The sequence below is a fragment of the Populus alba genome, chromosome 1 (assembly GCF_005239225.2).
Source record: "Populus alba chromosome 1, ASM523922v2, whole genome shotgun sequence".
Classification (NCBI taxonomy): Eukaryota; Viridiplantae; Streptophyta; class Magnoliopsida; order Malpighiales; family Salicaceae; genus Populus; species Populus alba.
Window position 1 is genome coordinate 35,941,901 of NC_133284.1, and position 15,749 is coordinate 35,957,649.

The window sequence follows — 15,749 nt, forward strand, 5'->3', positions numbered from 1 at the left end:
ATTAATCACTATCCAAACATCAAATAATTTTATTTTTGAACATATCGGAATTTTTAAAAACATCATTAAATCTAAATATCAAGTTTGACTTCTTTATATATATATATATTATATATATATATATATATATATAATTAAAAAATTTATCAGACTCTAATCAGTTATACTTTTAGTTGAAATTACTTCCATTTCCACTTCGTTTCAAGAGCAAAACACTTTTTTCTTTAAAAATGACACCTGTTTCAATTTTAAAGTAAAACAAATATTAATAAAACAATGTTTTTGAATTAAAAACATTAATTTAAAAGCAGAGCAATATCAATCTTCGATATATTCTACAAACTTGAAATTACATTCCTTGTTTCCTAACCGCAGAGGAAAAGGAGTTGATGGAAAATGGCACAAGTTGAGAAAATAGTTGACCCAGTTTTGATGCTCCCCAGTATCCGTGAGGAATATGCCACTCACCAGCACCGCTGTCTGGTCTTCTTTTCTTCAGCCCTCTGTAATATATGCCACCACCCTACCTTGAAATTCACTTTTAAAGTTGGTGTGGGAATTGATGTTATTTTTAAACTATTTTTTATTAAAATAATATTTATTTATTTTTAATATTAATATATTTATAAATATAAAAAAAATAATTTCAAATAAAAAATTTTAAATTTATTGAAATTTCAGTACAAATACAATCTTAAATCCGCACTTAAAACAGAAAATACGCAGCCGGACCAAACTATATTCATTATATCAAGCGAATAAGCAATTTGCAGTTCTTTGGAGATAAATCATATAATTTAGCATAAACAATATATATTATTTTTTTTATTTTTTTGCATCAGCCCTAGCCTTTTCCACTTGTAAATAACGAAAAAGAAACGCCCCCTATTTTCTTTAGAAAAAAAAAAAAAAAAAAAACAGGGCTCGTGAGAAACACGCGAGAGTTGTGGACAACAGCCAATAAATCGGAACGGATCCTCACAACTTTTCTTACAGCTTAATTGGAAGCGAGAGTTTAAGCAGGCAGGCGGAGAAGAGAACCCCTAAAAAACCTTTCTCTGCTGCTCTCTTCATCTTCTCTCGCTCCCTTGCAAAAATGGATTCTCATAGACAACAGTCACTGATCCCTAGCTTCCTCTACTCCTCTTCTTCCTCCGCTAAGACTCTCGCCCTCTCTACGCTCCTCCACTCCGATCAACCTTCTCTTTCTCCGTCGTTAACCCCGGCTATGGGGAGGAAGAGCAGTGGCGGATTTGTGATCCCGGCTCCGAGCGAGCCTGGGAAAAAGATCGAGATGTACTCACCTGCTTTCTATGCTGCCTGTACTGTTGGTGGTATTCTTAGCTGTGGACTTACTCATACGACTGTTACTCCTCTTGACCTTGTCAAGTGTAATATGCAGGTGTCCGTTTTTACTAGATCTGCGCTTCTCTTGCGTCGTTTTTTCTCTGTCGTTTTTAGTTCAGATCTATGTCGCTGTTTCTGTTGATGTGGCGATTTTTAGGTTTTTTCTGCTTGCTTTTAGTAGTTTTTAGTGTTAGATCGTGTTCGTTTTAAAAGATATTTGTGTTTTTAATTGGTTTATAAGAGATCAGATCTGTTTGACATTTCCAAATGTGCAGTTTCAATTTATGTTTTTTAGTGTTAGATTTAATCTGTTTTTTGCTAGCTGAGGTATAAATAGAGTGACTGCTTGATTCATTTTGGTTGAGCATTTCACAGATTTTTATGTTTTTAGGGTTTCGTTGTTGTTATTGTGCTATATCTGTTATAGACTGTCATATGTTGGCCCATACTTTCCTTGTAATGCATTATATAGTGTTACGTATTAAGAGAATAAGGAAGCAATGAAAATTTAGGGTTTTATCTTTGCCCGTGGTTGATGTTTTCTTAAACCACATGTTGCCACAGCCATCAAATATGAGATGAATTGGTTAGCAATGTTATGTTAAAATATTGAGGATATCGATTAATGTTTATATGATTGATTTTTTAGATTGACCCTGCCAAGTACAAGAGCATCTCATCTGGTTTTGGAGTTCTACTCAAGGAGCAAGGAATGAGAGGCTTCTTCAGGGGTTGGGTGCCTACCCTTCTTGGTTACAGTGCTCAGGGGGCCTGCAAATTTGGATTCTATGAGTTCTTTAAGAAGTACTACTCTGATCTTGCTGGGCCTGAGTATGCAGCCAAGTACAAGACCTTGATTTACCTTGCTGGTTCTGCGTCTGCTGAGGTGATTGCAGATATTGCTCTTTGCCCCTTTGAGGCGGTGAAGGTTCGAGTTCAAACTCAGCCTGGGTTTGCTAGAGGCTTGTCTGATGGAATGCCTAAGTTTGTGAAAGCTGAAGGTGCTCTTGGGTATGCATTTAAGTTGTCCATTATTTGTTTTGATGATTTATGTTAAGTTTTATATGTAACTAACTTTGCTGTTTATTTTAGGTTGTACAAAGGTATCGTTCCTCTCTGGGGTCGCCAGATACCATGTAAGTTTGACATCTTTACTTTTTAATAGTTATTTGATGCTCAGTAGAGCTAAGAAATTCATATATTATTTTGCATGATTTCATCCGTTCAGTAAATTTTATATTTTCAATTTTGTATTCTATTTTAATTCCTTTTGAACTCTTACTACGCAAGCAAGCTATTTTGTAAGTGTTGGAGCTTTACAGCTTTTTAAGACGCTATGTTCTTTTTTAGCCTTTAAAGGACGTGTTTAGGTCATGGTTATATAATGATTCATCTTCTTTCTTGTTTGAAATGAGCATTTCGTATTAAGTTATCATGTACATTTAGAAGCATGATACATGCTTGTCCAAGTTATTCTTTGTTGGCAACATTTTGTTTGGAACTGTTTCATCCTGCATGTTTTAAAAGAGAGTAGAAAATTAGCTTTGTTTGTGTGCAAAAGTTTGGAATTTCGAACTGATATTGTCTGTAGCCTTGAACCAAAATGCTGGTAAAAAAAACTTGTATAATTATTTGATGGTGTGCAGTGCATTTTTCATTTTTGCTCAAGTGTGTAGCTCACAAGAACTATGGTTTTATTCATTGAGGTTTCTCTGCTTTTTCATGCTGCGATTTAAGTTTGTGGTTCATGGTTTTTCTTGCAAAAAATGCCTGGTCTGAGCTTCTGGTGGATGGCAAAAGTTACATGGAGCTTTTGCTGTCTTGAATGTTAATTTTGGCGTCATTGAGTTGCTGTTTATACCATAGTCTGAGTTATTATTGGTCATATCAGTGGTACCTGTTGCTGACAATGCTACATATTTTTGATTGTTTTCTTGCAGATACAATGATGAAGTTTGCATCTTTTGAGACTATTGTAGAGATGATCTACAAGTATTCCATCCCCGTGCCAAAGGACCAGTGCAGCAAGTCTCTGCAGCTTGGTGTTAGCTTTGCTGGTGGTTATGTTGCTGGTGTGTTTTGTGCTATTGTGTCACATCCCGCAGATAATCTTGTCTCTTTCCTGAACAATGCTAAAGGGGCAACTGTTGGTGACGTGAGTACATTCTCACAGTGAATTCCCTGAAAAACATTATTTTCCACCCCTTGTTAGCGTTTTTGAAACTTTATTTATGTTTGGTTTTGCAGGCTGTGAAGAAGCTAGGTGTGTGGGGTCTGTTCACTCGTGGGCTGCCTCTCCGTATTGTCATGATTGGAACACTTACCGGAGCTCAGTGGGGCATCTATGATGCGTTCAAAGTTTTTGTGGGATTGTAAGTATTTCCTATTAGTGGTAAAAGCTTCACTGTGACTTGATCTGGTGTTGCATTGCTAAAAAGGATTTGATGTGAATTTTCAGGCCTACTACTGGTGGTGCTGCCCCTGCTGCTGCCCCTGCAAAGGTATAAAGTTTCGATCTATTGATGGAGTGGTTTGTATTGTTCTAATGGAACCTGGGAGATCATATAGGGATTAATAAATATAGGATCAGAGCTGCTTGAGTAATCCCAAGCCAACGGAGATTATTCTTTTACATTCAAGACTCATTGTCGATTTTTGTCATCTTGACTACTACTTATGGTTTTCCGGGGGATAGTTTTGTTGTTCCCATCCTTCTCAGATCACGAAAACTTTTGCTAGTTAGATCATTTATGAAATTTCAGTTTGATATAAGGATCCCATCATCCCCTCGCCAGGAAAACCAAAATAATGGACAAATGGGGAGATGATGTGTTTTGTCCTGACCGAATTTCTCTTGAGTGCTTATGTGGGAACTTGCATGTTATTGGCCATGTGATGTGAATGCATGGGATTCGGGGTCCCCTTTTTACGGCAATCATCGTTGTTATTACATGTATGTTTTTTTGGCATTCCTTTTTGCTTTTTTACTCATCTTAATTAAATAAACTCATATACACGGTATTTAGAGAACAGAGTCTTATAATACATTACTGAGGCACCAAAGCTGGTTCGAAGATAGTTACTTGTTTTATAAGTGAACTTTGGTTTGTGCAATTAAAAACATTAGAGAATATGTGAAGAAATACCTTTCATTTGTTTAAGTGTTTATCATTAGGTTTTTTCCATTTGAGTTATGTATTATAATTCTATTTCAATGCATGGTGCTAGCATATCTTTGTGTCATGTGGTAAAGAAGAGTGAGTTACTGTATTAACTTTGTAAATTTCTTTTAGTAATGCTACAGAGAGGATATTTAAATGTGATACATAATAAGGATTTATAATATTCTGTTATTTGCTATTTACTGGCATTATAAATAGTTTATCTCTTGAAAACAACTAATCAAGAGAGGAAAATACACAAACAATATTGTAATTTTCCGTGGTATATTCTGACTTCATATCTGCATCAACATGTTATTAATGGCTAGAGCTTTTTGTTAGGTTTTTTTTCTTATATTTTTTCAATTGCCTTATCGTTTTCACCTTCTTCCTGTTAGTTACCACATAAAAAGACAAAAGTGGAGTAATACTATTCAAAATAAATCCTTCCTTATATTGGGCAGAAACCTTTTTAATTTGTTGTGTATTTTTTTTAAGATACCAATATATTTATGTTTAGTGGTAATTTCATCAAACGAAGTCGATATATATGGGCTTGCATTTCTCTAATTAGGAGAGTTGAAAAGTTTCTATAGTGAATATAAAGAACTTTGTGTGTTATCATCAAACTCTTAATGGAATTCAAGAGTTAATATAAAATTAATTTTTATAGTGCAACTAAATTAAACTCTATAATAATTGTAAAGATTAAAACTGTATATCTTGCATAAACACAATAAATCTTGCTTAAATTATTGAACACCGAAAAGAAATCAAAATAAATTTTAATGAAGCTTGTAATAACCTCAATATAAAAACTTAATCTTTTTTCTCAATTGAAAACTCTTTTATCACTTAACATTTTCTCCCTAGATAACTTTGACCGTCTAAAATGCAGAGAGCATGATGTACAAAGAAATTGCAATGAATTCAACATTAACTATTATTCCATGAAGCTAGAGGGATGGAAATGTCTGTTCTAGCCCTAGAAATCGGGTTTCTTTACAATCACTGTGTATTTGAATGAGATTTTTTGAGCTAGAGGGATTAAACTGTTTCATGTATAAATACAAATGATTTATTTTATATTAAGTTGGTTTATTTTTCATTTTATATAAGCAAGCTATTGTTCTCTTTTTAGGCTACCAACAGCAAGAATTATCACAAAACTATCGAACTCGTTCCATAAAAAGAAGATAACATTTAACTCGGGGTATCTTACTAAAACATATAAATTCAAAAAAAAAAAAAAAACTCTAATACCATCCACTACTTATTGTAGTGGATTTTTATTTCTTTTGAATGAATAGCTCACATAATAGAACATGCATTAGAAATTTCATCAGCAAAGTCTTGCGATGGGTGATAATTAAAGGACCCGTTACCATGAGCGTGGTCTTGGGCCGGGGGATAACTATAGGGCTTACTACCATCAGCAAGACCTTGGGCCGAGGGATCATTATAGGGCCCATTAAAATAAGCATACGGCTGGGGATCATTATAGGGCCCACTACTACCAGCAAGACATTGGAGTTGGGGATCATTATAGGGCCCATTAAAATAAGCATAGGGTTGGGGATCATTATAGGGCCCATTAAAATTAGCTTCCTCTTTTGGCTTCGTTTCTTCTTCCTTCTTTTCCCCGTCACCTTGGAGTATAACCTCAACCTTGACACCCTTTCTTATCTTAGCCAATCTTGCTTTCAAGGCTTCAGTGTCCACAGTGCCAGTGACAGTGACAAGGAACTTCTTTTTGTCTATTAATCTCCCTTTAATCCCTGCCAAGTTTATTGATCAGAACCCACACAAGAGAGTTGTTAAGAATCAAAAGAAGAGGCAATGTACAAATTCACTTTAGGATGATGACGTACCTTTGATACCGGAGAGAGCATCATTCACCTTACGCCAGCATCCTTCACAGTCGCAGAATCCACTCAACCTCACCGTCATCATCGTGGTAGACTTCCAAAAGAGGAGGCCAGGAGATGTTATTCTACAAACATTTGTGTCAGATCATAACCATGTAGATTACCATTAAATCTCTTGATGAAAAGAATAACTAAATCCCCACGTAAATCAGCTCATTAGCTCAATAAGAATGTACCTTGTTTTTGGACAAATTTATTTTCTCCTGGATCTCTATGCCTCCTTGACAGGGTTAGTCAATAACCAGAAATCTAGATATATATATATATATATATACACATATATATGTGTGTGTGTGTGTGTGTGTGTGTGTGTGTGTTAGTTATAACATTCCGTGCTGAAAAGGAATTTAGGGCTTACAGACAGTTAAGAATAGGAAAGCTCCAAATAAGAAATAAACAGGGAGAAGCTCGAGATAAGAAATATGCTATGAAAGTAGGAAAAAGAAATTAAATGTTCTTTAAATTAAGGTCGACTAGCCGGCTTTTTCAGCAGGCCAAAATAAGGCACAAGCCTGTCAGGCTAAGCCAGGCTCAGACCATACTTAGCTAAATAAACAAATACATGAAACGCATGTGGTCTTTCTTCATGTCATCATAATACATAGACAAGGAGCATCTTCCAATTACCACACAATGAACTCTAGTACCAACCTCAAAACATAGGTGTTAAAATACAGATTTGTAGTCATTACATTTCCCTTCAAGCATTGTACCCTCGCAATCCATGAGAACTCCACAGGAATCCGCATGCTCAGATTATAAATAAACCAAAGAATCAACGCTAATATACAGTGTCATCATTCCCGTCCATTTATTGATATCAAAAGGAATCCTAGGACTTGGAGTTTGCCACACACAAGAAATTGGAACCTCTGAGGTCAAACAAGATTGATTGTGAAGGACGGGTAAGGATAAGTATCAGCTTCGCCTCCTAAACCAAAGATCCCTCCTCCCATTTCATCTTCAGATTTCCAGTGTGTGCTGCATTAGAACAATCAAAGTACCATGCCGGGAGAGAATTTTAGAAGACAACAATACAAATGTGTGCAAAATTCCATGATACAAGCAATAAAAAAGTCAAAGAAAACATAATTTATAAGTTTTGATTCACTAGATCGTCGACAATTTTTTTTTTTTCCTTTTCTTTTAAAGAATTGAAAAAAGCTTAAAATCTGTTCAGATTTCTTTAAAACAAGGTTTCTACAACATTGGAGAATTTCATCTACTTCTCAAAGATAAAGGAGCACAAAATCCAGAGCTCTCTAGAAGAAAGCACTACAGACAATCTCTGAACTATTTCTTACCACTGCTCAAAATATTATGGACGTACATAAGCCCTCCAAATTTTTCATGACCATCCAGAGAAATATGATTTATTCCCACCAGAACCATAAAGCTGTGTGCATGAAAAGCCTCTTGAAAAAGGAAAAAAGAAAAAAGAGAGGGGTGATAACAACCTCGATATCTTTTGTGCAAACAAGGTGATGCTGTCCAAGCTTGCAATCGATTAATGTGGTGTTGAGGTTGAACCACTGTTTCACCATTTTTTGTGTTTTTTTATGGTTTTGATGTGTTGATATCAAAAATAATTTTTTTAAAAAAAAGCATTATTTTTTATGCATTTCTAAGTGAAAAACACTTTGAAATGCAACCCTTATCATACTCTCAAACAGACACTAAAACATCAAGCAGTAGCTTTTGGCATTCTTCAAAGTGGTTCATCCAGTTATGTAGTTATATCTAAAGGGTACACAAACTTGCCTGTTTGAATTGTCACAAAATCCTTCAAGGATTGAACGTACTTTCTTCTCACTTTTCGTAGTAGGAGATAAAACACAAGCCTGAAATGGTCCCAAAAGCCAATGCTTGGTGAAAAAAATGATTCATAGGAAAAACATGGAATAACATAAGATGAATATTCACCAAAAAAGATGGGGGCAATCCATATCTGAGAATGCTCTCTGCAAAGACACGAACAGCACAAAAATGCATCCAAGAGCTGAAAACCTGCAGGTCATAAACTTGTTTAGTTAACAAGGGAACTAGCAGCGCAGCCAAAGCCAGAGAAAAAAAGAGAAAATAAAGGAACAGTTCAACATTTTTTTTTTTTTTGCAAGAAACAGTATTCAATATAGATACAAACAACAAAAAATACAAGAGTACTTAAGGAAGCATATGTCTGAAAAGTATTAACAAAGACTTCAGCACTTCTGAAAATCATTTAGACCCTGAGGCACATAGGCTCGTTCAGTTGGGTGGGAAGAAGGGTTTTAGAGTCAGTAGACTCCAACCATGTCAAAATAAAAGAAACTGCTCTGTGCAGGGAAAAAAAAAATCATGGAATCAAATTCCAAAGCAATCAAGACATGAAATTGTCCGTCAATCAACAAGCAAATCACCAGACCAGCAGATACACATCTCAACCAGTTGAATGTTAGCATGTGATCATCTGCTTCCATCACAGAAGCCAGGCAGGAGCTTTAGAGACAGACCAATATATTTTCCAGGGTAATTTTTATGCTTAGCTAAGTAACCCTATGGAATGTAAAATACATTGTGCAGATGAGTATCCTAGGCCCTGACAAAGAGTTGATGAGTATTTCATTCCAGTTTGAAATACAAGAAAGGCTAATTTGAGCTCTCGGTTCTCTCTCTTTTTCTAGGCCCTCTTATTCTTTCTCCTTTCCTCCTTCACCTCCACCACCTACTTCCTCTCTTCCTCACTAAAATTCTACATGACAGTATCTCATGTACATTTACAGACCGCCACCAAACTTCTCAGCTCCTGGCTTTATTTGCAACATCAGACTCGTCAATCCCTGTAAATTCAAAAACCTAATTAATTCCTGGCCGATTAATTCCACAAAGTCCTACTTCCAAACTATGGTTCTTTAAGTTGCATGTCAAGGTTTTCCAGAAATTGAACATGCAATTCCAGCTATCAAGCAGCCATCCTATCTCTCAATCATCAACACAACCGACCTCAACATCAAACTACAAATCCAAAAACTTTAAGTTTTGGTTATCTAATCCTATAATTAGAAATCTTGTCAAACCCCACTCAACGACAAAAATATAAAGGCGGATTAATCCAAATCTGACCTGCATTATATTGCCCCAAAAGTAGGAAAAAGGAAAGGAAGGGAAGAAAATTACCTCTCCATAACTAGTATAGCACCACTGCAAAAGAGAACTTCTCAAACTTTCTTGGTCCCGCACAAGTCTTTCTAACTCTTGCTTCCTGCTATCTTGTGCTTCTGGACTATATTCAAAATCACGAATCTAAATCACACGAGAGACAGAAACATAATGCATTAGAGATTCTAGACCAAGTTAAATATTAAAAACTCGAATTTTTTCTATATCTATAAAGCACAAGATTGAGTTACTCCTAGAACCATTTGAGTAAAAGCTAGAGTAAGTCAAACTGGGTACTACTCACTTGGAACCCTTTTTCACGTGCATTTGTTCTAAAATTGTCTGCCGCGCGCTTAAATAGTGTTACTGTGTAAAGAGCATATTCATTATCTTCATATAACTTCTTGGAGGACCTGGGAACCTAAAAGACACAAGATGGATAAATCAAGCTGGAATTGAGAAGTGGCAAGAAAAATATAAGCATGGCATGCTTAAATCCATCAGTTCACGTGTGCCTAAGTGAACAGGTCTCCCAGGCAACAATCCATATCATTGTTAGAGACGATAGCCATCCAAGCTGGAGCCACGGATAGAAGCATTTATATATAAAGAAACACATCTTACCACATAGTTAGTCAGTGTTTCATAGCTTGCCAACCAGTCCTTCTGTGAATACTTGGGAACAATTGCGGGGAGGGTTATGAGGTGTTCAGAGATAATAATGTCCTCTGTTTTCACCAAATCCGAAAGATCACGAACAGCTAAGCTGAAACAGATAAAGGAGGGTCATGCCAGAAATAAGAGATGTAAATGATAGATCAAAACTCGGGATATGAATACCTTCCACTTTGCTTCCGATTGATAGCATTGAGCTGACTACGTACATTATTATACTCAGCAACACGAACCTAACAGAAAGGACAGGATTAAAAGTTCAAATTCCCAACTGAATATGCTACTAGAGCTATAGCCAGGTTTTAAATATTTAGGCCTGGGTTATGAAATACCAGAGTTTTTCATCAATTAATATTAAGGAACACTAAAAATTGCAACTAGGCTGGCAGTGTGTCGTACTTTTGTACAAGTCAATAAATGCATCTAACAGTAGCACATAATAGTAGCATAAAAAATGCAAGAGCATAAAACACATGTATGAATGAGCTTAAAAGCTTTTCATCTAGGTTAGATATTGAAATTCAGCTCGTGACATGGTGATTTGCTAAATGTTATCTACCATAAGAAATGTGGTGTGTTACTCCTGGTATTTCTCCTATGCTTACATAAAAAAACAAATCAATTGACAATCAACTGTTCCATTATCCAAAAAACAATAATCACCTTGAGGTCATCCTCAATCTTCGCCACTTGACTATGGATACTATCCACAATCTCTTTTAGAGGAGACATTGTTGGGTATTTTGCTTCATCCCAAACAAACCTAAAATCACAAATCCAAAACACAATCTGAGAAAATCAACCCCAAAACCCAAATCCCAAATTCACATCAAAATTTCAATGGACTGCAAAACTAACCTGGTTAGGTAAGAGTCAACTGGCACACCATCAACTGTCAAAGCATTGCTCTCCACACCTGATACCCTCTCAAATTCCTCAATCTGTCTCCTGGTCTTGTGTGACACTCCTTCTATAAAGTTACTCGACTGCACATTCAATTCAATCAACCAAAAATTCCAAAAAACCAAAGCATGCACTATTAAAACATTCAGCAGTAAAAGAAAATGAAAAAGAAAAAGAAAAATCAAATCATTCATAACAACCCCTCGATCCAAAAAAAAATTGAAGTAACATTAAAAATTCAAGCATTTAAATTATCAAAATGTGCAAAATTACGATTTCATCATCATCATCAAGTCAAACTACTAAACTACAGAAATCTTGATTTCGCATTTCCATTAATTGCCAAAAATCCCAACATTTAAACTACCAGAGAGTTAAATTTCACATTTCCACAATGATTATCATTAAATTGAGACACAAACAGACATCAATTGCATAAATCAGAAATATAGAGAATTAAGAAGAAAGAAAAAAATTACCTTGACGAGATCATCACTAAGGGAAAGGAGTAAATCGAGGGTTCCAACACGAAGATTAGGGATATTAAACTGCGAAACGGAAAGGAAATAACAGAAAATTAAGGTTAAAGTAAACAGATCAGATGAAGAAGAAAGAGAAAGAAAGAAACCCTGTAGAGAGGTGTATCAAAAGAGTGCTTTGAGATTTGTTCTTGCAAACGGTTCCACACAGAAGAAGCTGAGTTTTCAACCGGAAGAGAAACTACCCAGTATCTACTCGTCATTTCCTTTTTGTTTTTTACTCAGATGTTTTCGATTTCGATTAGAGAGAGAAAGAGGGGTTCGGTTCGTAGGTAGAGAGAGAACAGAGGGAGAGATCAGAGTTGCATTGATTTTCTTCCTCTTCTTCCTCTTCTTCTTCTTCTCCTTCTGTTTTAATTTCGGTGGAGCCTTCCTGGCGGTGTAAGGATGATTGCTGACCAGTAAAACTAGGCATTGTATTATTTTACTTGATAAAATAATACATAAAAGATTAAATAATTTCTACTATCATAAGCATTGTTATTTGTTACCGTTTCGAACTTTGCCCGGGTTAATTAAAAAAAGATTATTGGGTAAACTTGTATTCATTATTTTTAATTAAAATAATGTTATTTCAACTTCTTCTTCTTTTCTCTTTGATTTGGATGGGTTAACTTTTTATTTGGTCAAATGGATTACAAATCAATGTTTTTACAAATTTTTTTTCTTTTTTATTTTAATTTTTACCAATAAAATATTAATCTAGCAGTTAAAACAATATTATATCTCTACAAAAATAAAAATATAAATTTAATTCTTTAAAAGTACACTTATTAGAAGGGACAATCACGAATCTTGAACGATACTAGTCTTACCTTTTAAAAAAAATATAAAAATACTAGGATAAGAAAAAAAAAAATTACAAATCAATATACCTCACCCGAATTTAACCATGTTTCTTTATTAATCCGTCAAATTAGAACAAGATTCTTCTTTTATTTATTTAACCAGCAATGTCATGTAATTTGTCCATGAAGATTATTGAATTATTTATTTAGCCTATTGGATCACACTAAGCTATATGTTAGATAAAAACAAAATATTATAAAAAAATATCAATGAATTTTTTGATATTATTATTAAATATAACCCCATGAGTAAATTTTCAAACCTCTTGATCTTATTTCTTTTTTAGTTTGGATTTTAAATTAAATTATATAAAAATTGTCCCAACATAATATAGTCAACTTTACGGGTACGAAGACAATCTCAATAACAAGTAAAAACATATCAGACTCTGATTAAACTGTCAAATCAATTACCTAGGTCATGGACTTCAGTAGATTTAATAACTTTGTTTTTTAGCTATTTTTTACTTAATTATATGATAAAAAAATATTCATAAAATCAAGTGCCAACCAAATATCATAATATTTGTTTAGGATTGTGATAATCTTATAGAAAATAAATTATAAAGATTAATTCAAAATTAATTAGTTGTTTAAAGATAAGATTAAAAAAAAACAATAACAAAATCTTTTAATTAAAGGAAAGAAAAAAAATATAGACTTAATTCACTTTTGATTTGAATGGTGCAAGCAAGATATTTCACCTCAATTCTTTTAATGTTTAGTAATAGTAAACAGTTTATACGCACTCTACTCCACATGTTAAATCAAAGTTTAATATTTGTGGAGAATTATTTAGTATTTTTGTTAAATTTGATCAATTATATCAACCTTAAATCTTGTGGTAGAATTTCTTACCTAACTTGAGTTTAAAATTAAATTATATAAAATTTAATTTAGCATGACTTTACTGATTTGGCTGGTCCAAAAACATCTTTTCCAACCAATAAAAAAATATAAGAAAAAAATTAAAAAAATAATAAAATTAATATAAAATAGCTTTTTGCTCAACTTCTTATTTAACCTGAATTTAAAAATAAATTATGTGGAATTTGTCTTGACATGACTTAATTAAATTGATCAGTTCAAAGTGGACTTGATCGACTAATAAAAAAAATTAAAATTAAAAAAATAATAAAATTAATATAAAAAAATATATCACCCAAGTCTTTAATTAGCTGGGGTATGAATAAGATGGAAATAAATTATCAATTTCACATTTGAGGTGGGAATTAAAAATATATAATATAGTATGTAAGATGATTTGATTATTGATAAAAAAAAATATAGAAATTTAAGTGAAGTGGGAAAACATGATTATAATAAATGAAGCCAGATTCGAATTAGAAAACAGTCAGAAAAAATAATTAGTTGATTAAGGATCTAGCAAGGGTTGAGGGGGGAATTTACATTGAGCAGTAATGTTTCTTTGTTCTTTGCAATATATATAATTAACCAAGATCAACGACCAAACTGTAAATCAATGGGAGAATTAATAATTTCCAAATACTAGATTTCTCACTGAATTCCGAACATCAATCATTCTTTCTTTATTTCTTTTCAAAATCAGAATTAAAGAACAAAGTACAAATTGAATTCGAATTTTCTTTTGGGCTACTGAACAAGAAGGTTAGCCCTCCCCGGAGCTCGAGCTGTTTCCCTCTACTCCATCAGCAGTAACATCAAAGGTGTAAGATCCTCCATCCTCCGCTCTGTGCTTCGGCAATGACAGTAGGTATCCTATAGCGGCAAAGGGGGCAGATATCCTTCGTTTTGAACCACTGGCTAATGCAATCTCTGTGGTAAACATGAGAGCAAGGCATCTGAGCAGCTTTGTCAAACGTCAACTCTTCCGTGCATACCACACATTCTCCATATGATTTAGACGTAGTATTCTCTTCTTTTACTGCTTTCATCTCCGATCTTTCAGTGCAACCTCCGCCGTAATGATTCCGATGTTTCAGACGTTGCACTGCTTCCTCCATCGCCTTTAGAATCTCTTCGCACGCAATACGTTCATCGTAGACGTCTTGTCGATCTACAATGGCCTCAACATCAACCGCAACATAAACAGCACTCCCAGCTCTACCACCCCTTGTAATCAAGCGACGCTTTTCTGATACAATCGCCGCTAGTATCTCTTTATGTATGGTTTCTGGGACCCCCATGTACGCCAAAGCCTCCACCGATTTCTTACAAAGAAAACTATTTTCTTCGTCAGAACAAGGAGCTTCAACCGTCCTACTCGTGCCCGTCTTTCGGATTTCCGGAAGATATATCTTGTAATGCGAATCCGATCCGACACCGGGCGCTAGCATGTAACGGCGGAGAACATTCACAAGATTGAACTCAACTATTGCTGACGGCAGGTTATGGTTGCAGCCAAATTCGGTCGTCGTTCTCTGATAAGACAGAGAAACGACGCGTCTGCAAACGTGCAGCAGTTCTGGATGAAACCTACTTCTACTATCATCAACAAATTCCCCTCTTAGACAGAATTTGTAGAGAGTAGGAGTCGACATGGCGATCTGTGCTGTACAAGAAAATAATAAGATTCCTGTTTTATGACTAGTCCTAGTCTCTCTTAATTGTTAATTTATAGATAGACCCTGCCGCTGCTTGCGGCGGAACTACCCGTAACCAAGGCGGATAGCTTAGCGGCAACTTTACGCACAGTAGAGTTAGTTTTACTTTCAGTTATTTTTTATGGAAGGTTTTCTTCTATAATTACTTTCTTGTTTAGTCTTTTCTCCTTTCTGGTGTAGGATTTTTATTATATTGGTTCTTTAATTATTTGATAATTATCACAAGTATTTATTCACGTATTAGCTGATTATAAAAACATTATTACTAGTATTATAAATCCACTGGATCAATATAATGAATATATATTCTTAAAACAACTTAACGCATTCAAATTAGTTTTACATCTGCTCTATTTTTTATGGAAGGTTTTCCTTGTATAATTACTTTCTTGTTTAGTCTTTTCTCCCTTCTGGTATAGGATTTTTATTTTATTGGTTCCTTAATGATTTGATAATTATCGCAAGTATTTATTCACGTATTAGCTAATTATAAAAACATCATTACTAGTATTATAAATCCAGTGGATCAATATCATGAATATATTCTTAAAACAACTTAAAAAATCCTTGATTTTAATGAATATAGTAAGAAACGAATACCTTTTAAATGGAATCAAAATAAATA

The 15,749-nt window shown here is 34.4% G+C and overlaps 4 protein-coding genes across 5 annotated transcripts; 1 reads left to right on the forward strand and 3 right to left on the reverse strand.

The window, feature by feature from the left end:
• Positions 1 to 972: 972 nt before the first annotated feature.
• LOC118055192 (mitochondrial phosphate carrier protein 3, mitochondrial) lies at positions 973 to 4,282 on the forward strand. Its single transcript, XM_035067010.2, has 6 exons — positions 973 to 1,402; positions 1,997 to 2,358; positions 2,440 to 2,483; positions 3,288 to 3,502; positions 3,595 to 3,719; positions 3,806 to 4,282. The coding sequence occupies exons 1-6, from the start codon at positions 1,097 to 1,099 to the stop codon at positions 3,852 to 3,854; spliced, it is 1,101 nt and encodes a 366-aa protein (XP_034922901.1). The 5' UTR covers positions 973 to 1,096; the 3' UTR covers positions 3,855 to 4,282.
• A 1,423-nt stretch (positions 4,283 to 5,705) lies between these two features.
• Positions 5,706 to 6,740, reverse strand: LOC118055191 (uncharacterized). Its single transcript, XM_035067009.2, has 2 exons — positions 6,380 to 6,740; positions 5,706 to 6,286 (listed from the first exon to the last, which is right to left on the reverse strand). The coding sequence occupies exons 1-2, from the start codon at positions 6,459 to 6,461 to the stop codon at positions 5,820 to 5,822; spliced, it is 549 nt and encodes a 182-aa protein (XP_034922900.1). The 5' UTR covers positions 6,462 to 6,740; the 3' UTR covers positions 5,706 to 5,819.
• Positions 6,741 to 6,870: 130 nt separating this feature from the next.
• Positions 6,871 to 12,096, reverse strand: LOC118055190 (V-type proton ATPase subunit C). 2 transcript variants are annotated; one of them, XM_073410015.1, is made up of 11 exons: positions 11,781 to 12,094; positions 11,632 to 11,700; positions 11,108 to 11,235; positions 10,913 to 11,012; positions 10,415 to 10,482; positions 10,199 to 10,340; positions 9,879 to 9,995; positions 9,593 to 9,718; positions 8,360 to 8,443; positions 8,198 to 8,277; positions 6,871 to 7,417 (listed from the first exon to the last, which is right to left on the reverse strand). In XM_073410015.1, exons 1-11 carry the CDS (start codon positions 11,892 to 11,894, stop codon positions 7,315 to 7,317), a joined length of 1,131 nt encoding a protein of 376 aa, XP_073266116.1. In that variant the 5' UTR covers positions 11,895 to 12,094; the 3' UTR covers positions 6,871 to 7,314. The 2 variants fall into 2 exon arrangements, with proteins under 2 accessions (XP_073266116.1, XP_034922899.1); XM_035067008.2 differs by lacking the exons at positions 6,871 to 7,417; positions 8,198 to 8,277 and adding an exon at positions 9,191 to 9,255 and having other exon boundaries at positions 8,385 to 8,443; positions 11,781 to 12,096.
• Positions 12,097 to 14,221: 2,125 nt separating this feature from the next.
• On the reverse strand, positions 14,222 to 15,061 carry LOC118055390 (uncharacterized). Its single transcript, XM_035067285.1, has one exon. It carries the CDS (start codon positions 15,059 to 15,061, stop codon positions 14,222 to 14,224), a length of 840 nt encoding a protein of 279 aa, XP_034923176.1.
• Between the last annotated feature and the right edge of the window lie 688 nt (positions 15,062 to 15,749).